Source organism: Pseudophryne corroboree, chromosome 4 (assembly GCF_028390025.1).
Source record: "Pseudophryne corroboree isolate aPseCor3 chromosome 4, aPseCor3.hap2, whole genome shotgun sequence".
In the NCBI taxonomy this organism is placed as follows: Eukaryota; Metazoa; Chordata; class Amphibia; order Anura; family Myobatrachidae; genus Pseudophryne; species Pseudophryne corroboree.
In genome coordinates, this window is record NC_086447.1 from 256,172,609 (window position 1) to 256,197,054 (window position 24,446).

Below are 24,446 nucleotides of genomic sequence, written 5' to 3' on the forward strand. Positions count from 1 at the left end.
TTTTTTAAGAAAAGGGGAGACAAGAGCATGCGTAAAGGCAGAGGGGATGGTATATTGAATGTCTAATATCCACATATAAACTACGTACCTGTCGAAAGTTTGACTGTCTAATCTTGTACCTGTGGTGTCTTCTATGTTTTAAATGTCTAAATTTGACCGTCTAAGCCAGCGGTTCCCAAACTTTTTTTAATCACAGCACCCTAGAGCATCAGAATTGTTTCACGGCACGCCTAGGCCAAAAGTTTCTTATTGAGAAATTAAGAAAGAAATATCAAATTAAGTAAATTGTGTTTATGTCATCCTTAGGTTTCATTGTGTGGTGAGGGACAAGATTTGCTTCTGTTTTTCCATATATTTTATGATTGACAGCCACCTGCACTGATTTTGCCCATTACACTGACCATAAATAATTTGAATTTATCCTGGACCCCCAATACAAGGCACCGCTGCAAGTACCCCGAGGCACCCCGGGGTGCCACGGTACACAGTTTGAGAACACTGGTCTAAGCAATATACTCAACCCGAAACAAAGCATTTTTACTTCTGGGTTTAGGTTTTAAGATTTAGGTAAAAGAGCATTCATGTATTAGCGTATTCCTATTCTTGTACAGTAATTTGCATTTGGCTCCAACAGATATATATTTTTGATTCAATTATTTTTGCATCAATAACCTATTATTATGAGACAATGAAGCTAAGTGTTCTATAAGAGGAAGTTGGCAGATTATGGTGAAACATTTGTTCACCCATACAGTTAAATTCTAGGTAAAGAAATATTGTCTCTATTACATATGTAGCTCAGAATCTTTCTAACATTCATGCAATTGTTCTGGGAACTGAAACAGAGAACTTGTATTTCAGAGAGAACCAACTGGCTCATCCAGTCCAGTGGCAAACGCAGGATTTCTAGAGGGGGGTTTCCACATGCAATCCACAATCTCCCTCTCTGTGAAACATGAAATACAGTATTAATATATAACACAGTAGATGGTCTATAGCAGTGATGGGGAACCTTTAGCACTCCAGCTGCTGTTGAACCACACATCCTAGCATGGCTTGCTACAGATTTGCTATTTGGCCATGCTAAAACTGTAGCAGGGCATGCTGGGATGTATAGTTCAACAGGTGGAGTGCCAAAGGTTCCCCATCACTGGTCTTAGTATAAGCTGTATCAAACATATTTAAATAATATTAAATATGATAAGTAATAAATATTTTTAGTAATACGTATAAGTAATAAATATAATAAATACACAAACATAATAGAACCAGTACTGCACTTTCTAAGCACACATTCTCCCACCTCACGGTAAGGCTCCTGTATCTTCTTCCTTGTAGCTACTCTCTGGTCCGGTGCACTGATTAAGGACACAGCAATGTTGGTAGAAGAAGCTGCTACCACTGAGCATGTGCAGCAGCACCGCTCTGCCCCTTAAACTGCATGATGTGGTGGCAGCCAGGGCCAGCTGTCCCGGGCCCAGCCTCTCTGACAGAGAGAGGAGGGCCCGGAATGCTCATGCAGCCACCTGCCCGCCCACCGCCATCCCCGCCGTTTCGCGGTCGTCCCCGCTGTTCTGCCGCTGTCCTCCGACCCTCCAGCAGCTGTATTGAAAACTTCCCTTCCAAAATGGCCACCGCCACAGAGGAGACAGTTATTCAAGATACTAGAGGAGCCCTCTAGTATCTTGAATAACTGTCTCCTTTGTGGTGGCGGCCATTTTGGGAGGGACGTTTTCAATACAGCTGCAGGAGGACGGAGGAGAGCAGCAGAACAGCGGGGATGGAGGCGGGCAGGCAGAGGCATCAGCATCCCGGGCCCTCCCAACAGCGGCACATGTATGTATGTATGTATGTATGTATGCATGCATGCATGCATGTGTATATAACTAACTAACACACACACACACACACACACACACACACACACACACACACACTTACTCTCTCTTTCTCTCTCATGCTATTCTAAAGCTGACTCATCCACCGTAGGGAGCCCTGCCTATTTTGTCAGTCCCGGGCCCCGCAATTTCTGATGGCAGCAGTGGTGGCAGCTCTAGTAATTGTATTATATACCATTGCTGTTGTTGTCATCATTTGAGCCACTTTGAAACATAGAATTTGACGGCAGATAAGAACCGCTTGGCCCATCTAGTCTGCCCCCTTTTTTTTAACCATATTTTTACCTCACACCTTATTTATCCTGTCTATCCCATACATGTTTAAATTGCTCTACTGTATTAGACTCTACCACCTCTGATGGGAGGCTATTCCACTTGTCCACTGCCCTTTCTGTGAAGTAATTTTTCCTCAAATTTCCCCTGAACCTAACTCCCTCCAGTTTCAGTGCTCTGCGTTTTCTAATTCTTCTCTTCATTTGAAGAATGTTTCCCTCATGGACTTTGTTAAAACCCTTGATATATTTGAAAGTTTCTATCATGTCCCTCCTTTCCCTTCTCTGCTCCAAACTATAAATATTGAGATTTTTTAGTCTTTCTGGGTATGTTTTGTGATGTAGGCATGCACCATTTTAGTTGCTTTCTTTGTACAATCTCTAATGTATGATTATTCTTATAACCTCCAGAATTGAACACTGTATTCTAGATGAGGCCGTACCAATCAATGACCTATACGGTGGCATTATTACATCTTTCTTTCTACTGCTGATTCCTCTCCCTATGCAACCAAGCATCTGACTAGCCTTCCTCATTGCTTTGTTACATTACTTACCTGCCTTTAAGTCACCTGAAATAGTGACTCTTAGATCCCTTACCTCCTCAGTAGTTTCCAGTACAGTGCCATTAATACAATATTTTGCCTTTGGATTTTTGAGACCCAAGTGCATGATTTTGCATGTTTTGGTAGTAAACTATAATTGCCATGCTTTTAAACATTCCACCAGTCTACCTAGACCCTCAATCATTTTTTTTACCCCTCCTGGTGTGTCTACCCTGTTGCATACCTTTGTGTCATCTGCTAAAAGGCATACTTTCCCTTTAATGCCATTTGCAATGTCACCAATAAAGATATTAAAAAGCACTGGTCCAAGAACAGATCCCTGGGTACTCCACTGGTAACATTTCCTACCTGTGAATGTACTCCATTTACTACAACTCTCTGTTTTCAATCCTGCAACCGCAATCCTATCAATTTTACCATCTTAGTATCCAATCCCAAACTTTCAAGTTTATTTAGCAGTCTGCGATGTGGGACAGTGTCAAAAGCCTTACTAAAGTCTAGATATGCTACATCTATAGCGTCACCCTTTTCTATTATTTTAGTCACACAGTCAAAAAAATGAATAAGGTTTGTTTGACATGATCTCCCCCCAGTGAATCCAATCTGTTGAAATACTGTGAAGTGCTGGATTTGAGATAATCTACAACTTTTTTTTTTATTTTTTAAAGAGTGTTTCCATCAATTTCCCTACTACTGATGTAAGGCTCACTGGTCGATGGTTGCTTGCCTCTTCCTTGCTTACACTTTTTGTGCAGTGGGACAACCGGACATCTTACGCTAACCTTCAAAGCTCTTTTACTTTACTCTCCCTCCTACTTTCCCTCTTACACAACATGTGCCGCCCTCTGTAGGCAGCCGGTGATTGCTGCTTTTCTTCTCTACTGATTACTACCTCTCTCTCCCACCTCCAAGACAATTTGTGCACTGCTCCTAACCGATGGTCTTCTCTCTCAACATACATTGCTTCAGATACTGTTTTAAAACCCACTAATTCAAGATCACTACCCGATCCAGCAGGGGCGGACCCATAACTAAATGATGGGGGGCACCATGACAGGAAAAAAGGGGGAGGGGGTTTGTATGCGCACGGATGTAGTGGATGTAGTCATGCAACAAGGGGCGTGGACTCAAGGAGAATGCCATATCCATGAGCTATGCCCTCGTTTTCTTCACACTTCCTCACCCACTCCCATTATGCCAGCCTCATCACCGACTCCCCAGCCGTTGCCAACCTTTGTTTCCTCAGTCCTCACCCACTCCTTTCAGCAGTCACATCCAGGCTTTGGCCTCCAAGTGACAGTCTCTATTCCACCTCCTGGCGCAGCTTCTCTCACACAGCACTGCTCAGCTCCTGACTGCTTCTCTGAAGACAGGGAGAGGCAGTGGGTGATATTTGGAAAGGCAGTGGGTGAAGCCAGGTAATGGCAGACAGGGGTAGGCAATAGTTGACACTAGGGGGAGGCAGTGAGTGACGTAGAGGATGACGGGGAGAGGGCGTGGGGAAAGTGTGACAGGAGAAAGAATTGAGGAGAAGAAAAAGTGGGATATGGAGAGGCTGTGGGTGACAGAAAATGATGACAGGGAGAGGCAGAGGGTGATAGAGCAGGTGACGGGAAGAGGCAGTAAGTGACAGGGAGAGGGTGGTGGGGAGAGGCAGTAAGTGACAGGAGAGAGAGGGTGATACAGAGATAATGACACAGGGGACTGGCAGTCGGTGAGGCAGTGGGGGATGGGGAGAGATAGTGGGAGATGGAGCGGATGTGGGTGACAGGGAGAGGCAGAGTGTGACAGGAGAGGGTGAATGGGAGAGGCAGTGGATGATGCTAGGGAGAGGCAGAGGGTGACAGAGTGAAGGTGACAGAGGCAGTAAGTGACAGGGAGAGAGTGACGGAGAGAGGCGTTGGGTGACACCAGGGAGAGGGTGACAGGCAGTGGCTGAGAGGTAGAGGTAATAAGGGATGCCAGGTAGAGGGTTAGAGGTAGTGGGTAATGGAGAGAGGCATGGGTGACACCAGGAAGAGGGTGATAGGCAATGGGTGCCTAGATATTTAGATATTTATGCAAGCAGCAAATTTTAGTTTTTAATGTATGTGTTAAAAAATAAATTAAGACAAGGCAATTGTAGGAGCTGTACAAATAGTAAAAAAAGTTTGGTACCATATGTACTACATAACTGCATGTGACAAACCAGGTGTTCCTGTCTGGAAGAATTTATATTTGCATGTTCCAAATGAGATTCCACTGTGACAAGTGAAGGCCCCCCCCCCCCTAAAAAAATAAAATAAAATACCTTCACGCTCCGGCTGGAGCCCAGGAGACAGTGTCAGTTGTGGGGTCTCTTTACATGGCTGAAGATCCTGAGTGTAGGGGCGGCTGGACACTGTGCCACTCTCTAGCCCCTGGTGAGTGGTACAGGCTTGCGGCTGGAGAGAGGCACAGGCTTAAAGGTAGAGGCGAGCCGAAGATCAGGCAGCGGCGTTGGCTGGGACCGGGAGGAGCTGGCAGCCGCAGGTGAGACTGACAGGACAATGTTTAGTCCCAGCGCGGCGGCGGCAACGGGGAGGGCGGGGGGTTGCTGCATTATAATAAAACATCTTCTAAACGACAGGGAGGGCACGTGCCTTGGTGCCCCCCCCCTGAATCCGCCACTGCGATCCAGTCTTCCCTCCCTAACAATTATATCAGCCCAACTTCTCCACTCCTCGCTTTACCTCTCAGAAAGTAACCTGTCTACTTGTTTCATCACTTCCCTTAGTTCCACTTCCTCAGACAATTAGTATACGTTACTGCTATGCCTGCATTTGTAATTATGTGTATGTTATTCTGTTACTTTGTTTACCCTGATTTTTTATCTTTGCGCTTTACACCGCTGCTGAAATTTGTTGTGCCTTAAAAATAAAGGATTATAATACTTTGTACCCACTTCCCTCCTCTCACCGCTCCTGACAGCTCCACCTACTCAATGACATGAAATGCAACGTTACGCAGCAGGGTGTGAGTTTTAATTGCACAAATAGTATCATCATATCATTGCCCCTTTGACCTTCCCTCTAAGATCTCATAGTGGGTAGGCCAAAGAAACTAGGCAGTAGTGTTAATCATTTCATCTGGCCTCTTTCAGATCTGAATAACAACGCAGTCAGGCTCATGTAATAACATTTTAGGTATACTAGATGGATGACTCAATGTTTATATCATTTGGACACAGCCTCTCCAACAACTGTTTTCTCTATCAGCCTATACCACCACCATAACCAATTATATTTTGCAGGCATTACATAGGAAGGGCAGGTGTACCTACAGTAGTAAATCAGTCACTCTACGTGGATCATTGATTGGCATCCTGATACACTTCAATATGTGTTCTCTGTCAAAAGCATCACAGATTACCTATAATCTCATTAGTAAATATTGCATTTAATCAGACATCACTGTATAATAACATATCAACAGGCTTGTAATGTTAAGGGGCCCAATCCCCCAACGGCAAAAAATTCTTGGGATTGGTAAATTGGGAATTTTTAACATGCAAAATTCCCCTGATTCTCCAATGGTTTGTCAATCATCGATATCCGCCTATATGTGTTTTTGAACAGATGATCAGTGAATCAGTGAAATGCAGAGCTGATGTATGGCTTGCATTAGGAAACTTTAAGACACACAAGTGCCAGAATCTATAACAAATCTGACAATTCAGGAACAGTGCAATTCTGCTGAGAGATTTTCACCCGTCAGCTTGTTGCACTTTTAATAGTTTGCTCCATGGCAGAGACTATCTGTATACATGTGTAAGTGTGGCCAAAAACTGTGTGGACAAACTGGTAACACATTGGTATATAATATAGCCTGCCTAAATGATGTACTGTAAGCAGGAATCACGCAGCTCTTTCCTGCAGAGGAAAGAGACAGACCATATGTTGGCAACATCACATCCTTCCACATCTTCAGATGTGCTACTGAGTGATGTTCCTGTGTTGTATGGAGGAGTCATGTGATGCAGAGAAGGTCATGTGATGTTGAAGCTAGCAGTGCCTAGCAAAGGAAACTATCAGGTTCAGTCTTATGCTCTGTTTCTTAACACATCAAGCGTCACCTGCTGTCCCAATCTATATAAAAGGTTGGACTACAGGCTAACCACAGTGGTGAATACATCAGTCAATAAAGGTGGGGTTAATGGTGTAAAAAGCTGAGTAAAGTACAAGTATAATGTATGAAAGAGCAGGGGTCTGTAAGTGAAGGCTCAGAGTTGCCTATCAATGGGTTAGATGGACACAACTGATTCTCAGATAATGGTAATTTGCAATACACACAGTTTAGCAGTCTAAACCATTAACAGTCTTATTCCTCCTCTCACCCTCACCCACTACAAATGTAACTTATGTACAACACTATCTCAGTCATCCAGGTTCAGGACTTGCAAGCAAGTCCAACATTGGAGTTACAAGAGGTGTATTACAATGCACAATATGCTATACCTTGTTATTAATGTCGTATGGCATCCAATGGTTATTAATTCGCCCTGCCTGGTTTTAACAATCTGGGCTAGTGACACGTGATCTGATGGGGTTGTGTTCTGTGCCATATGTTGTGTAATTTGAAAAAAATAGACTAGAGCATTGGCAGTGTAGATGCCCATCCCAATGATGAAAAGTAAAGTTGGGAATGGTGGATAGGTTCATCTTGTGAATTCGACACATTAGTTCACTCCATACTTACGACTTGGCTGCCACTTCCTCCTGGAGGGGCAGCCTGGTCGGTGCATAGGGGGCATGGCCAGCATATAGGTGGGATGACCGGGGGCGTGGCTGTACAATTGCATCATCGTGGCCCCACCTCCCATTCTACATTGGCGAGAAAACATGCACTGTGTAGTGGGGGGTGGGGCTACGATGATGTGATTCACCGCGAATCATGTCATCAGGCCCCCTCGGCTCGCCCATTTGTACTCAATTCTGGGTGGCCGAAGGTGGGAGCGGGGAGCTGTGCGGGTATGCGGGAGCCTTGCCCACCTTCCCGGGAGGCCGGGATCGCCACATGATTTTCAGGAGCCTACCAGTCATTCCAGGAGGGTAGGCAAGTATGGTTTACTCTGCAGTTTTGCACTTTGGGGGTCATTCAGATGCTGCTGACTGTCACGTCTAGCAAAGTTTGAGGATCCGGCAGCTGAGATTTGCCCGAGGAGGTAGCAGGCTGTGAATGAACCAGATGAGGGGGCTGGATATAGTTCCTTCGCATGGGACACGGAGCAATGAAGAATGTAGGCGGGGTTTGAGAGTCAATGGAAAGTATTTATTATGTACAGGGATGAGGTAGAGGACCGAGGCTGGAGCACGATGGTAAAAGACGTGGCAGCGGGCGAAGAACTGTGGACTGTGATTTGAAAGACGAGACTGTAGATGAACTGTGGAACTGTGGATGGTGGTTGAAGACGTGGCTGGAGACAAGGACTGTGGACTGTGGTTTGTTTAAACGAGGCTGAAGATAATAATCTGCAGGCTGTGGTCGGTGGTACAAAGGCGTGGCTGGTGAAGGAGATCTGCGGAGTGTGGCTTGAAAGACGAGGCAGAAGACCCGGGGCCGACTGTGCCCAAAGAGTCTTACTGGACCGGGTTTTCCAGGAGCGCTTCCACAGGCAGTAACAGGCTAGAAACGGCAGGGCTGCAGCAGCAACAGAGAACCGACCAAGCAGGATCAGGAGGAACCAGAATACAGCAGGAATCCTGGGAGCACAGGCTAAAGCACCTACAACTGGGTTGTAACTTGAAGCACTGGCATCCCTGTCCTAAACCAGCCCCCTTTTATAGGGAGAGCTTCCCCTGGATTGGCTGTAAGAAACAGGAAACAGGTACTATGCTTAAAACTTGGAAACTTGGTCTCCAACATGGCGGCGCCCAGTAATGCAGACCTTTTTGCAAAGCCACAATGCTCACTGCCCCTGGTCTCCTAGCAACGGCTCAGCAAGAGCGACCTGATGTAGCGGCGTCCCGCCACCACGAGTGGACCCCCTCATCGCCGGTACTGCTGCCCACGGATCCGGCGCAGCAGCCCACCTCCGCCACTGCCCGCACATCGCCAAGTAAGCCAGCCCCGCGGCCCCAGCGTACCGGTAAGACTCCGGACGCTGACAGTACACCCCCCCCCCCTTTGCGGGTGGACTCCGGACACCTATGTGGTTTAGTTGGAAACTTGGCATGAAATGTCCGAAGAAGTCTTGGAGCATGGACATCCTCTGCATCTACCCAAGATCTCTCCTCTGGCACATACCCCTTCCAATCAACAAGGTACTGGATGCGACCATAACGTCTGCGAGAATCGAGGATCTTGTGAATCTCAAATTCGTCTCCATGTGCTGATTGGATCTTGGGTGATTTAGGCACAGCGGCTCTGAACCGATTAAGTACCAATGGTTTTAAGAGAGAAATATGAAATGCATTAGGAATTCTCAACTGTGGAGGTAATTTCACTCTGTAAGCCACAGGATTCAACACTTTTTCGATTGGGTAAGGCCCAATAAATCTGGGAGCAAACTTTTTTGTAGGAACCTTTAATCTTAGGTTACGTGTGGAAACCCAAACCCGATCTCCTACCTTAAGGCTTGGTACAGCTTTTTGTTTCAGATCTGCATAGGTCTTATATCTCTTGGATGTCTTGAGCAAAGTCTTGTGAACTTGTTTCCAGGCTTCAGTAAATTGTCGAAGTGTTGACTCTGCGGCAGGAACCTCGAGCGTAGGCAGAAGTTGGAAGTCAGGAACTCTTGGATGGTAACCATAATTAATGAAGAATGGAGAAGATTTTGTGGCAGAGTGATAAAGATTGTTATGGGCAAATTCTGCGAATGGGAGGAAGTCCAGCCAGTCGTCCCGTGAGGAGGACATGAATAAATGCAGAAAAGTCTCCAGATCCTGGTTCACTCTTTCTGTTTGACCATCCGTTTGGGGGTGATATCCTGAGGAGAAGTTTAATTTCACGCCAAGAGCAGAACATAGGGATCTCCAAAACTTGGCCACAAATTGAGGACCTCTATCAGACACAATTTCCTGTGGTAGACCATGGAGTCGAAAGATCTCTGCTATAAACAATTTTGCCAACTGGGATGCAGATGGAAGATTAGCCAGAGGAACAAAGTGTGCCATTTTAGAGAATCGGTCAACTATGACCCATACGGTGTTCTGCCCACCAGACATAGGTAAATCTGTAATAAAGTCCATAGAAATATGCATCCATGATCTTAGTGGTACCGGCAAAGGATGGAGTAACCCAGCTGGTGGACCCTTGGGACTTTTATGCTGAGCACATTTTGGTCAGGCAGCTACGAATTCCTGAACGTCAGTCCTGAGATGAGGCCACCAGTAGGAGCGCTGAATGAATTTAAGTGTCTTATGACCGCCCGCATGGCCCATGAAGGAGGAGGAGTGAGCCCATGTAAGAATTTTTTTGCGAAGATTTGGTGCAACGAAGATCTTCCCTGGAGGAGGAAGTGGAGAGGTATTAGTTGCAGAAAAAGAGGTGGATTCTAGGATAAATTGCTCTTTTGAACGGTCAGAGGGTTCTTTTGCCTTTTTGTTGAGGAAACCTGGTCGGTAACCGAGTTAAATTAAAACGGGTAAAGAAGAGTGCCCATCTTGCTTGGCGTGGGTTCAGACATCGGGCTGACTGTAGATACAGAAGGTTCTTGTGATCCGTGGTCACCGAAATTGGATGCTGAGCTCCCTCCAACAAATACCTCCACTCCTCAAAGGCCAACTTAATTGCCAGTAATTCCTGTTCCCCAATAGCGTAATTCTGTTCAGTGGGGGAGAATCTTCGCGAGAAGAACGCACAAGGATGGACCTTCTTGTCCTCGAAAAGCTGGGATAATACTGCTCTCACTCCCACAGTAGAGGCATCAACCTCCACCAAGAGTGGACGGCTGAGATCGGGTTGTCGAAGAACTGGAGCAGTCGTGAAGGCCTCCTTTAAAGATGAAAAAGCTTCCAAAGCCTCAGGAGACCACTTGGCAGGATCGGCTCCCTTCCTAGTTAATGCGGTTATAGGAGCTGTGATAGAAGAATAATTTTGAATGAATCTACGGTAGAAGTTAGCAAACCCTAGGAAACGTTGAATTCCTTTAAGGGTAGCTGGAAGCGCCAAATCCTGAATGGCCTGGTCTTTAGCGGGGTCCATCTGTAACCTCTGCCCTGAGAGAATGTAACCGAGGAATGGAATCGTGGGTACTTCAAAGGTGCACTTCTCTAATTTACAGAATAACTGATTCCTTCGTAAACGAGTTAACACTTCTTTGACTTGTTCCCGATGGGTTTTCAGATCCCTAGAAAAAATAAGGATGTCATCCAGATACACTACCAAGCAGTCGTAGAGGACATCTCTGAAAATTTCGTTAACAAACTGTTGAAAGACGGCTGGGGCGTTACTTAGGCCAAAAGGCATTACAAGGTATTCGTAATGGCCGTCGCGGGTATTAAATGCCGTCTTCCATTCTTCCCCTGGGCGAATACGTATAAGATTGTAGGCCCCCCGTAAGTCCAACTTAGTAAATACAGTAGCTCCTTTAACACGGTCGTACAGTTCTGGAATCAGAGGTAACGGATATCTGTTTTTAACTGTTATGTCATTGAGACCTCTATAGTCAATACAGGGCCGCAACCTCCCATCCTTCTTTTTGACGAAGAAAAATCCTGCTCTGGCTGGAGATGTAGAAGACCTGATGAACCCTTTCTCCAAGTTCTCCCGGATATACTCCGACATGGCCTGTGTCTCGGGAAGTGAGAGAGGGTAAATTCTTACCGGGTACTAGCTCAATGGGACAATCCCAAGTACGATGCGAAGGCAAGGTGTCTGCCCCATGCTTACTGAAAACATCTTGAAAAGCTTGGTACTCCACAGGAAGGCTGAAAGGGCTGGAAGAACAGTGAGGTCTAACTGAAGGTAAACAGTTCTGGAAGCAGTCTTGTCCCCAAGAGAGAACATCTATTGTTTGCCAATCTATGTGGGGATTGTGTCTGATTAACCATGGAAACCCTAGGATTAGTTCATGAGAGGCTTTAGGAATTACAAGGAAAGAGATTTTTTCTGAATGGAGAACTCCGACCTTCATCTTGATAGGAATAGTACGAAAGGATATAATCCCCTCAGGAATATAACTTCCATCCACTGCGGTAACAGAAATGGTATGATCCAAAGGAACCATTTGTATTCCAGATCGTTTGACCAGAGCTGACGTAATGAAACTTTCGGCGGCTCCTGAGTCGAGTAGTGCAGGGATGAGAAGAGAAGAAGAAGGGAGCTCCAATTGGGTTAACAGTACCGACTCTTTCTTGGTATGTAATTCTGAGAATTCTCCTAGCTTGACCTCTCCAGCACAAACTAGGAGCGGGCGTTTCCCGGACGTAGATCGCAAGTTTTAACAAAGTGATCGGATGCACCACAATACAGGCAGAGGTTCTCTTGTCGCCGTCTCTGACGTTCTTCATTGGAGAGGCGGGAGCGATTAATCTGCATGGGTTCTTCCGCAGTTGGTGATGATGGTGTTGGTGGAAGAACAACTCTAGGCTTAGGGCGATCTGACCGCAACCTCTCCATACAGCGCTCTCTGTACCTTAGGTCTAACTTATTGCATAAAGAAATTAGTTTATCCAACTTATCAGGTACGTCCTGAGTTGCGAGGTCATCTTTGATCTTTTCAGAGAGACAGCTCCAGAAAGCTGCAATGAGAGCCTCCTCATTCCAGTTCAGTTCTGAGGAAAGGGTGCGAAACTGGATCACGTACTGACTGACCGTACACGTGCCCTGACGCAGGCGCAGGATCTCCAATGAGGCAGCAGAAGTCCTGCCCGGTTCGTCGAAGATTCTTCGATAGGTGGCCATGAATTCTGGATAGTTAGATAAGATGGGATCCATCCTCTCCCACAATGGTGAAGCCCATTCCAACGCTTGCCCGGTAGTAAAGAAATTATATAGGCTACTTTGGTTCGTGCTGATGGGAAGTTGGCAGACTGTAGTTCGAACTGGATTTCGCACTGGTTAAGAAACCCGCGGCATTGTTTTGGATTCACATCGAATTTACTGGGAGGTGGTAAATGCAACCGTGGAAGTGGTACTGGTACAGGAGGGAGCGGGACCGGAGGTGCTAATGTGGGAGCAGCTGTAGATACTTGAGGGGCCGTCATGGCAACACAGAGAGAATCGAGACGTTCGGACATACTCTGCATGAACTGCAGGATTTGAGATTGTGTGGCCTTCTGTTTATTTAAGCGAGACCAGATATCTGCAGTTGAATCCCCTCCTGAGGCCTGATCACCCGTCGAATCCATTTGGCCAGTGCTTACTGTCACGTCTAGCAAAGTTTGAGGATCCGGCAGCTGAGATTTGCCCGAGGAGGTAGCAGGCTGTGAATGAGTACTGCCCATGGATCCGGCGCAGCAACCCACCTCCGCCACTGCCCGCACATCGCCAAGGAAGCCAGCCCCGCGGCCCCAGCGTACCGGTAAGACTCCGGACGCTGACACTGCTATTGCGGCGTGCAGCGCAGTTTGCCGGTGGTGGAAAATTGCGCATGCACAGCGGCTGCGCAGGCATACACATTGCGGTCACATCCTCGATGGATAAGACCGCAATGCGATTGAGAGCGGCGAGCGTTTTCATGGCGGTGGCGCGGCATTGGGGAAGGGCCGGGACCATTTTCGGGGTGGTTACATGATGTCACACGCAGCTGCTCCAATAAAAAACATGATTGCTGACTGACTGGCAGCGTAGCCAGTCTGTGCTGCCAGGGGTCAACCCTAAATCCGATGTGTTCGCAATTAGATTGCGGCCGCATCGGGAGGAGTCCCCACATATGCTGGGCGGCCTTGCATGTGCAAAGATGAACGCAGATCCGGCTGCATATGCAGCAATCTGCGCTCATCTCTGAATAGCCCCCCTTATTCACTAAAGAGTAATATTATTAAATCATGAGAGTAAGGAGACATAGGAACTGTACTTACTGCTTCTGCTATTTTAATGTTTGTGTATTTGAATGTTGACTTCATCTAAAAATGCACAAGATACACAAATTTGCAGATCCATCAATGTCACAATTTTCACATGTAAAATCTTTGTGTTACAGAAATTTGGGCGAGTGTGTGCAAATATGGATTTAAATAGATTTGCAGTGTGAGATTTTTTTTTTTTGTAAATTGTATGTAAGAAACACTAATTCATATGGCAAGACGTGGATAGTGAACTTGAACTGGCGCCATTTTTTAGACTAGTGAAAAATTCTGAGCATTTGTAGTTACAAGTTCAGGACTAAAGATGATCCCATATATATGGAAATTAGGATTGTCGTCCTTTGACTAGTTTTCAATCTTACCTGATTTTTGTTGCGTATCCCTCTTGTTTAGTATTCCCCACATGATATAAATGTGCCGTATTCATGTAGGTTACTGCTCTAGAATTTGCTGTATAACATAATTAAATAATTTTTTAATTATTTCAATTGCTCCAATTCCATTGCATGAAGTTTCTTTTTTGAACTATTTATTTTATCATTTCAAGACCAGATTATTTTTTACATTTAGACACTGCATTTCTTCCACCAGGTATAGGCCCTCATTCCGAGTTGATCGCTAGCTGCTTTCGTTCGCATCACAGTGATCAGGCCAAAAAACGGCAATTCAGCGCATGCGTATGGTGCGCACTGCGCACGCGCGTCGTACTTTCACAAAAACCGATGCAGTTTTACACAAGCTCTAGTGATGCTTTTCACTCGCACTGCTGACCGTAGAGTGATTGACAGGAAGTGGGTGTTTCTGGGAGGTAACTGACCGTTTTCGGGGAGTGTGTGAAAAAACGCAGGCGTGCCAGATAAAAACGCAAGAGTGGCTGGGAAAACGTAGGCGTGGCTGGCCGAACGCAGGGCGTGTTTGTGACGTCAAAACAGGAACTAAATAGTCTGAAGTGATCGCAAGCTAGGAGTAGGTCTCGAGCTACTCTGAAACTGCACAATCTTTTTTTGTAGCAGCGCTGCGATCCTTTCGTTCGCACTTCTGCTAAGCTAAGATACACTCCCAGAGGGCGGCAGCTTAGCGTTTGCACTGCTGCTAAAAGCAGCTACCGAGCGATCAACTCGGAATGAGGGCCAATGTTGTCTTTTCTTTTTTCTTTACATGTGTAATAGGTCCATTAGTGATGATGAATATGTGTAGTGCAACATATTTCAAGTTGTGCTAAATTTTTGTTTCCACATCTCCAATGTTATAAGCTCCCCTATGTCTGTATGGGGAGAGGCAGGTCTGTTTTCTTTTCCACATAGTAATCAGTGAATTTCGGAAGGATCTGCAGAGAAAAAAGTAGATGAAAGGATCCAGACAGGCATTTAAGGACGAGAGAAACAGCGTGCTCTCTTTGACATAAAAAAGGGTGTTCTGAGCTGGGCAATTGAACACGTCCCGGGTTTGGCTTATGGTATATGGAATCCTAGCAAAGTGAAATGGGACAAAACAGACAAAGAAGACACCAATAATAATAAACACTTTTGCATTCACTCTTTTTCTGGATTCTGTATGATCCCTCCTAGTTCTTTTGTATGACTGAACAAGCCTTCTGGTTATGAGGAGATAACAGACCACTATAAGAGCAAAAGTCACCCAGAAAATTATCTGGCATATGAAGTTCACAATTTCATGCCACGTTAGCCCAAACTTAGACTTGAGGTATGCACATTTTCTCACATTTTTTGGTGTCCGTTTCTTGTTGGTAAAAATCATATTTGGTAATGAGAGGGAAAACATGATTATCCATATGGCAGCCGACAAGATCTTGACTGATAGTAGATTTGTCGTACAGACGTTGCCGAATGGTCTAACGGTTTTCTGATATCGATCAATCGTTATAAGTCCAAGAAAGATAATGCTGATGTACATGGTAAAGTAGAACACAACTGAGGTGTACTGACAAGCAAAGCCCTTCAGTGGCCAAAGTCCAAGTCTTGCATCCCCCAGAATCTTGAATGGAAAAGTCATGATCATTAGAGAATCAGATATAACAGAGTTTTTCAGGAAAATGATGAAGTAGGATTTACTGGGTAACTGGAAAAACACAGTAATTGCTAATCCATTCATGACTGTCCCAGCAATGAACAAAATGGAGTAGAGGACAGGGAAAAGCACTTGGTTGATATGGTTGTCTCTGGAACAAGTCACATTATTAACACTGTTGGTCACGTTGTGTAGTTTCAAAAAATGCACCCCTATATCTTCTCCAAATCCTAAAATAAAGCAGAGAAAAAGGGATCACACAATTAAAAATGGCATTTATATTTTAGCAATGCATGTGCTACATATTTATGGGGGTATCTTATTAGCCGTGGTAAGGTCCCGCGACTAATGGAAAGGTGAATCCAATTACCCCTGACTACCTGCACTTATCAGGGATTATACTTTGTTTGCCTCAGGCCCCGATAAGCCGCCCTTAGAGACCCTTTTGTCCGCAATAAAACATGGGATCCCCCGAAAACTAGCCATTTGCCGCACGGTAAAAATTGGTTATATTTGGATAGCCGAATAATACCATTGGGCAAAAAAGCCTGTTTTTGCTGTGTGGCAAATAGCATCGGCAATAGGATACCGCCCTTAGATATCTTGCTGTGGTTATCCTCTTATAATGATGAAATTAGAGATACAATATTTGGTGTTTAATAGGGATAATATATATTGTACTTATGAACTTTTCAGAGCTGAAAATATCTCCGAGATACTACAGTATTTACTATATTTTCCTATATCATGAAATGAAAAGATCGGGAATGTACATTTGGAGAAAAATATTGTATCATTTAAGTTCACATTACAGAAATATTACTACACATACAGTAGGGTATACCATGACATATAGATCGCCAAGTAAAGGACACATTCCTCCCTACATCCAGTTGACTATACGGGTGGTAGTCATGTGACCGCCGGTCGGCTGACCGACAGTCACATGACCTCCTCCGTGAGCCCGACGGCTCACTATCCCGATGGTCGGCATGCCGACCAACAGGGACTATTTCCACTCGTGGGTGTCCACGACACCCATAGAGTGGGAATAGAACCCGTGGCGACCGCAGGTCGCCACCGAGCCCGCAGCGTGGCGAGTGCAGCGAGCCCGCAAGGGGCTTGCTGCACTCGCCCCTCCCCGCCGGGATCCCGGCGTCGGTATGCTGCCGGGATCCCGGCGTCGGTAAGGTGACCGGCGGTCAGGAGACCGCCGGTCACCCGTACTACACCCGACTATACAACCTATCTAGTGTTGTTAATTAACAATGACCAACAGCCATCAGTGCAACATATCACCAACAGAAGGTGTGTGCCATTTGCACAATTTAAGAGATTTAGGGGGACATTTACTAAGCAGTGATAAGAGCGGAGAAGTGAGCCAGTGAAGAAGTGCCCATGGCAACCAATCAGCACTGAAGTAACATCTATAATTTGCATATTATAAAATCATACAGAGCTACTGATTGGTTGATGGGGCAACTACTCCACTGGCTCACTTCTCCGCTCTTATCACTGCTTAGTAAATGTCCCCCGTATTCTTTTATTTTCTGTTCCACACTGAAATTTTCCAATATCAATATGGAGTTGGACCACCTTGTTTCTGTAATATATTTTGCATACTTCTTGGGGCAGTCTCAAAAATATTCTGAATAGTTTCTAGTGGACTGTTGTACCACTTTTCATGAATAACCTCTTCAGGTTGCCTGAGAGATGATGGAGGAGGAAATCTGTTTCTCACTTTGCTAAAACTGGCCACTGTGGCTTGATGACATTTAAGTCTGGCAGTTGTGCCTGTCAGGCAAGATGCTGAAGTTCACGAGCATAGTTCTCAAGCAAAAGTGAACACTTCTGGCTGTTCATATGGGAACATTGTCTTCTTGAAAAATTGCATCATTGCTGGGAAACATTGCCAGGACCATGGAATGAACCTTGTTGCCTAAAATATCCATGTATTTTCTGGAAGTACAGTCAGGGGCGGATTGGGATTAAACACCAGCCTGGGAAATTTATTGGAGCAGCCCTAATGGGGGGGCGGAGTCTGTCAAGAGGGCGGGGTCACTCCTCAGAGGTCCTGATTCTGAAATAGACACAGTTGGGGCCTCCTTTGCTTTACGTTATGTTAATGTTTACCTGCGACTTTATGCAACTGCCCCCTGCCCACGGGACACTGCGACCCATGGGTGGAACAGCGGGACAGTGTCCGAATAGCGGGACTGTCCTGCTGGATCAGGACAGTTGGGAGGTATGCAATGCCCTTCCCTGATGTACTGTACATCCTTACGTCTGAATATACAAGGACTGATATACCCACTTTCAGTGTCTACTGACACTGCAGTCAGGCCTTTAATCTACTTCTGATTTTACAGATTTTTTTTATTCTACAAGCTCCTTTTTTTTTGTAACCTTATATGTTTCAAATTACAAAGCGGGGGAGCACACACTACATACAGCACAGTACAGGGAGGGAGCACACACTACATACAGCACAGTACAGGGAGGGAGCACACACTACATGCAGCACAGTACAGGGAGGGAGCACACACTACATACAGCACAGTACAGGGAGGGGGAGCACACACTACATACAGCATAGTACAGGAAGAGAGCATACACACAAGTAGTGAAACACAGTCACAGGGGACCAGCGCAGCAGAATCTGTCCCAGTGTCCAATCCGCCCCTGATTACATACATAGCCACCATATTACATACATAGCCACCACATTATTACAGGAATTACACCACATTACATATATAGCACCGCACTACACGTATAGCACCGCATTATACAAATAGCACCACATTACACGTATAGCACCTCATTATACAAATAGCACCACATTACATACATAGCCACCACATTACATAAGTAGCCTCCGCATTACGGTGGTCATTCCGAGTTGATCGCTAGCTGCATTCGTTCGCTGTACTTCTGCACATGCGTATGCGGCGCAATGCGCACGTGCGACGTACTATTACAACGAACGATATAGTTTCACATGGGGTCTAGCGAAGCTTTTCAGTTGCACTGCTGGCCGCAGAGTGACATGAAGTGGGTGTCAACTGACCGTTTTCAGGGAGTGTTTGGAAAAATGCAGGCGTGCCAGCAAAAACGCAGGTGTGGCTGGGCGAACGCAGGGCATGTTTGTGACGTCAAAACAGTAACTGAAAAGTCTGAAGTGAACGCTAGCGCTGAGTAGGTCTGAAGCTACTCTGAAACTCCGCTTTGCGATCCCTTCGTTCGCACTTGGTGATCAAGCCCTCCTCTGGGTGAAACGTACGTCCACACTGTCTTGACGTCACGGTGACGTCACTGCCGGTCTCTCCGTGTAGCGCACACGGGTCCGGACTACGGGCGGCTGGGAGTACACCCGGCCACTGGCACTCAAAGGAGACACAGAGCGACTCTACCTCTTCTTCACAAAGGTATTCTGGTGTCCACTCATCGGGAAGATTGGGGGTCAGTCTCCCTGCAATGACTTTTGTTATCAGGGACACTTAGACCCCGCACTCCCGACAGTAGTAACGCCGCTCCTTCCTTCTCTGCAGCGCCGGCCATTAACCCTCTCACCTCCCATTCACTGTGATTTCATCACACATGGGTAGGCAGCAGAGGTTAGCTGAACACCCGGCCCTGCTACTATTTTCTCTTTCAGTATCAAACATCTTTAATGTTTAAAACAATTGTTACTAATCAGTTTTGAGGATCTGTCTTACAATTATCGCTCTAGTGTCTCCCAGCCATAGAAAGCATTGTTTTTGCCCAGGAAAGTGGTAGGAGGTATCAATTTGAGATCATTATTGACCACGCACAATTATACAAACATATTTCTTTACCAGGGATTAAGATTTATTCAACGTGATATATCAATATATAGGATAATTCACAAGTGTCATGCTATTTATCCTCTAATTGGATTCTATTTGTTATGGATTTAATTTGTTTTGGAAACAAGTTTCTACGGGGTTTTCTACTATTATAAACTATGTAGATCGTATTTATTGTAGCAATGTAATCACCACCTGCATATTGTAGGACCAGTAGTCCTGTTTTCTTTTCTTTTTGATTAAGAACACAAATATAAGTACACACTTTTTACTATATACTTTTGTGTATATTAATTATTTTAAGGGATATAGCATCAAGTATTATAATCCCTTTGATTTACATAATACTTTTAGAATTATTTCAATAAAGATTGTTTTTAAACAATATATTTAAATACCATTTTTTCAGACAAAGGAGTGCCCCCACAAAGAGGTTTACTTTTTTGTCCCTGGCCCCTATCAGGGACAAAAAAAACCCTTTTTTTTAGAAGACATCCTCTCCAAGCGCCAGTGACCCAGCTCTCCTTGTAACAGGACCCGGGTCACCAGTTTACACTGTGCCATTACCATGGTCCTTGCCAGGTCTGACCCTGGTAGCAACCCTTGTCAGATTCCTGGGTAACTTGACCTGGGTTATTTATTTGGGACCTTTTTCCACAGAGCTGTGACTCAAGTAGACCCGGCAATAACCTGGGTTATTGTGGCAGGGGAAAAGGGGTATAAGTGTTTGGGGTCCGGTATGGGTTACCGCCGCCTGGGATGGTGAATGTCAGTATACCAAGATCGGCATCACAAACGGTAGAATGTCGACAGGGGAGCAAGCGCAGCAAGGCCCCTTGTGAGCTCGCTACGCTCACCACAGGTTCTATTCTCCATATATGGGTTTCGTGGATATCCATAGAGGGTAAATCACCTACCTCATCGGTATACCGACGGCGGTATGGTGCCCCCGTAGGGATCCCGGCATCAGTATTGTGACAGTCAGGATACCGACAAGCGGTATGCTAACCAGTGTTTGTTTCTCAGCATGTACTCCATTTACACTTAATGCCTGTTTCTCAGCAAGTGCTCCATTTACACCAACTGCATCTTTCTCAGTAAGAACTGTACAGTCTCTAATGTGCCTGTTTCTCAGAAAGTGTTCTACTTTTACCAAGTGCCTGATCCCTGCAAGTGCCACAAAGTAATTTGTATTTTTTGATCTGGGTGTCTGGTAGCTGGGGCTAGTGCTGAGCACCTGTATCAACATGCAGTTCTATTTTTTATTCCAGATTTAACTTATTTCAGTTCTGAGTTTACATTTGCTGTATCTCTCTTGAGTTCGTAGTAGTGGAGTCCAGCTCTGAGTTCCATGATTCAGGTTCAGGGTTTAGCTCTCCACAACTGTTTCCAGATTCCTATGGTTCCAGTTTTCGTATTCTGGTCCAGATCCTGGTCATAAGATTTCTTCAATTCTGCCAGGGCCATCTTAACAGCAGTGTAGGCCCCTAGGCAAAGAAATGCCCTGCGGCCTCTACCCATCCTCCAGCAGTAGAGGTGGTGGTTGCTATCAGCGACAGCTTTGATGTCATGCGGGCGGTAGGGGGAGTTCTATCTTCCACTCAGCATGTAAGACCTGGAGCAGTAATTTCTGCTAATAACTCCTTTTAACTCCACAGATGGTGGGAGATGGGGCTAGATGGAGAACACTAAACTATAGAAGGGGTCATTGGGCTGAATGAAGGGACCCCGGTACATGACTTCCATGGTGGTAGGGGGTGCTTAATATTCCGGGGGAGGGGTGAATAGTGGACTGGGCTTAATATTTTCTGATGAGAGGGTAGTTTGCTTTACTGCAGATATCTTCAGTTCCTGAAAATAGATGTCTTAGCTTTCAATGGGATAAAAAACTTGAGAGTCCCATCTTTCAGGAGGTATTGGGGAGTCGGGGATCAGAGTTCAGGAGCCAGAGTAATCCACCGACAAAAATATAAAACTTTATACTAGGAGTGTGGCGCTGGAGCAGGGACCAGCTGCTAGAAGGCTAATGGGGGTCATTCCGAGTTGTTCGCTCGTTATTTTTCTCTCGCAACGGAGCGATTAGTCGCTAATGCGCATGCGCAATGTCCGCAGTGCGACTGCGCCAAGTAAATTTGCTATGCAGTTAGGTATTTTACTCACGGCATTACAAGGTTTTTTCTTCGTTCTGGTGATCGGAGTGTGATTGACAGGAAGTGGGTGTTTCTGGGCGGAAACTGGCCGTTTTATGGGAGTGTGTGAAAAAACGCTACCGTTTCTGGGAAAAACGCGGGAGTGGCTGGAGAAACGGAGGAGTGTCTGTGTGAACGCTGGGTGTGTTTGTGACGTCAAACCAGGAACGACAAGCACTGAACTGATCGCACTGGCAGAGTAAGTCTCGAGCTACTCAGAAACTGCACAGAGAAGTCTTTTCGCAATATTGCGAATCTTTTGTTCGCAATTTTGATAAGCTAAGATTCACTCCCAGTAGGCGGCGGCTTAGCGTGTGCAAAGCTGCTAAAAGCAGCTTGCGAGCGAACAACTCGGAATGACCCCCCATATCTCTGATTTCTGGCATAGTAGAGACAGGCTGCTAGTGTCCACCAAACAGGAGAGTCTCTGCTTTTGGAGAATACCCTCATAAAAAACTCCAAGTCAGACAGAACCCGAGATATGGGGGGTAATTCTGAGTTGATCGCAGCAGGAATTTTGTTAGCACTTGGGCAAAACCATGGCCCTCATTCCGAGTTGTTCGCTCGCTAGCTGCTTTTAGCAGCATTGCACACGCTAAGCCGCCGCCCTCTGGGAGTGTATCTTAGCTTAGCAGAATTGCGAACGAAAGATTAGCAGAATTGCGAATAGAAATTTCTTAGCAGTTTCTGAGTAGCTCCAGACTTACTCCTACATTGCGATCAGTTCAGTCAGTTTCGTTCCTGGTTTGACGTCACAAACACACCCAGCGTTCGCCCAGACACTCCCCCGTTTCTTCAGACACTCCCGCGTTTTTCCCAGAAACGCCAGCGTTTTTTCGCACACTCCCAGAAAACGGACAGTTTCCGCCCAGAAACACCCACTTCCTGTCAATCACAGTACGATCACCAGAACCATGAAAAATCCTCGTTATGCCGTGAGTAAAATACCTAACTTTTGTGTAAAATAACTAAGTGCATGCGCTCTGCGAAACTTGCGCATACGCAGTAAGCGTCTAAGCGCAATATAGCGAAAATCGGCAACGAGCGAACAACTCGGAATGACCCCCCATGTGCACTGCAGGGGAGGCAGATATAACATGTGCAGAGAGATTTAGATTTAAGTGGGTTATTTTGTTTCTGTGCCAGATAAATACTGGCTGCTTTATTTTTACACTGCAATTTAGATTGCAGATTGAACACACCACACCCAAATCTAACTCTCTCTGCACATGTTATATCTGCCTCCCCTGAAGTGCACATGGTTTTGCCCAACTTCTAACAAAGTTCCTGCTGCGATCACATGGTCCCCAGGTTTGGTATTTATTCATTCCACAAATATTTACCCGTTTGGGTTGTTTGTTTGGTTAAACCTCCCTCTGATAACAAAGGGGTTGATGGACACCTAGAACATCCCAGGGTTTACAGTGGAACAAACCATTGTTCACCAGAGGGGTACTACCACTATTTTATTGTATTTTTATGGATCTAATTTTTAATGTAAAAATAAATGTAACCTTTTGACATTTTTGGACTCGATGTGGAATCACATTTCTGGGAAGTGTGACCTGTTGTGGAAGACGCCACTGTAAAGGATCACACACAAAGATACATTTCAATGAACATAGGGCATATTCTCTAGGTGAGTGTCTTTCTTATGGGATACAACACTGTATGCCATACCCATATGAATTAGAATATTTGTATGAAGAACCGAAGAAACCTTTTGATGAACGCATCTCATTTTATTGAGGTCAGTTGAAAGGTTTCCTGACGTTAGATGAAAGATCAACATATACATGCTACTGATACTGTTGCTTTTGTTCTTCTCTTCGAATCCTGTGAAAGACTATAGGACTTCCAGGAGTTCCTGTGAATTGCTAAGAAAAAATGAACCTCCTTGTTAAACTTGCAGCGGTGGTGGACCACTCCCTTTTTGGTTGGATATCTTTGGTTCCCCAGGGATGATTTTGGGAAGTCTGGTACCCCTGGAAAAACTGGACCTTCAGCTATCAGCCTAGGGCCCTTATACTCCTGGAGTCCTTGGGCAACTGCCTATTGAGCCCATACGAAAAGACGACACTGTCTGCTGCCAGTGCTCTTCTGGTTCTGGTACTTCCTAAATGAGCAGATGTCTTATCAAGGCTCACAGTTTTAGCTTCACTTCTGCTTCAACTAGATCCAAGGTTGAAACGGATCAACAACAACAGGCATCCATGACAAGAGTAATGACAGATCAGCACAACAAATGTTCTAGCAGTGCAGCAAACAAAAACAGTTTCAATCCACACAGTATATTGGGGTCATTCCGAGTTGATCACTCGCTAGCTAGTTTTAGCAGTCGTGCAAACGCTATGCTGCCACCCACTGAGGAGTGTATTTTAGCTTAGCAGAAATGCGAACACATGTGCAGCCGTGCTCTGCAAAAACAGTTTGTGCAGTTTCAGAGTAGCTCTGAACCTACTCAGCGCTTGCGATCACTTCAGCCTATTCGTGTCCGGATGTGACGTCATACACCCGCCCAGCGAACGCCCTGCCACGCCTGCGTTTTTTCAGACACGCCTGCATTTTTGCAAACACTCCCTGAAAACGGTCAGTTGACACCCAGAAACGCCCCCTTCCTGTTAATCTTCTAGCGGCCACCAGTGCGAAGGAAAACTTCGCTAGAACCTGAGCAC

The 24,446-nt window shown here is 45.5% G+C and overlaps 2 protein-coding genes across 11 annotated transcripts in view; one reads left to right on the forward strand and one right to left on the reverse strand.

The window, feature by feature from the left end:
* The window catches only part of MED12L (mediator complex subunit 12L), a 1,138,385-nt gene that overhangs the window by 630,836 nt on the left and 483,103 nt on the right, over positions 1–24,446 (forward strand). The gene's annotated exons all lie outside the window — the stretch shown is intronic.
* Positions 13,726–24,446, reverse strand: part of P2RY12 (purinergic receptor P2Y12) — a 160,570-nt gene continuing 149,849 nt past the window's right edge. For all 3 annotated transcript variants that reach the window (XM_063916066.1, XM_063916067.1, XM_063916065.1), the window contains one exon: positions 13,726–15,982. In XM_063916066.1, the coding sequence (XP_063772136.1) occupies positions 14,943–15,982 (1,040 nt within the window). In that variant the 3' untranslated portion in view covers positions 13,726–14,942. The remainder of the gene's footprint in view (positions 15,983–24,446) is intronic.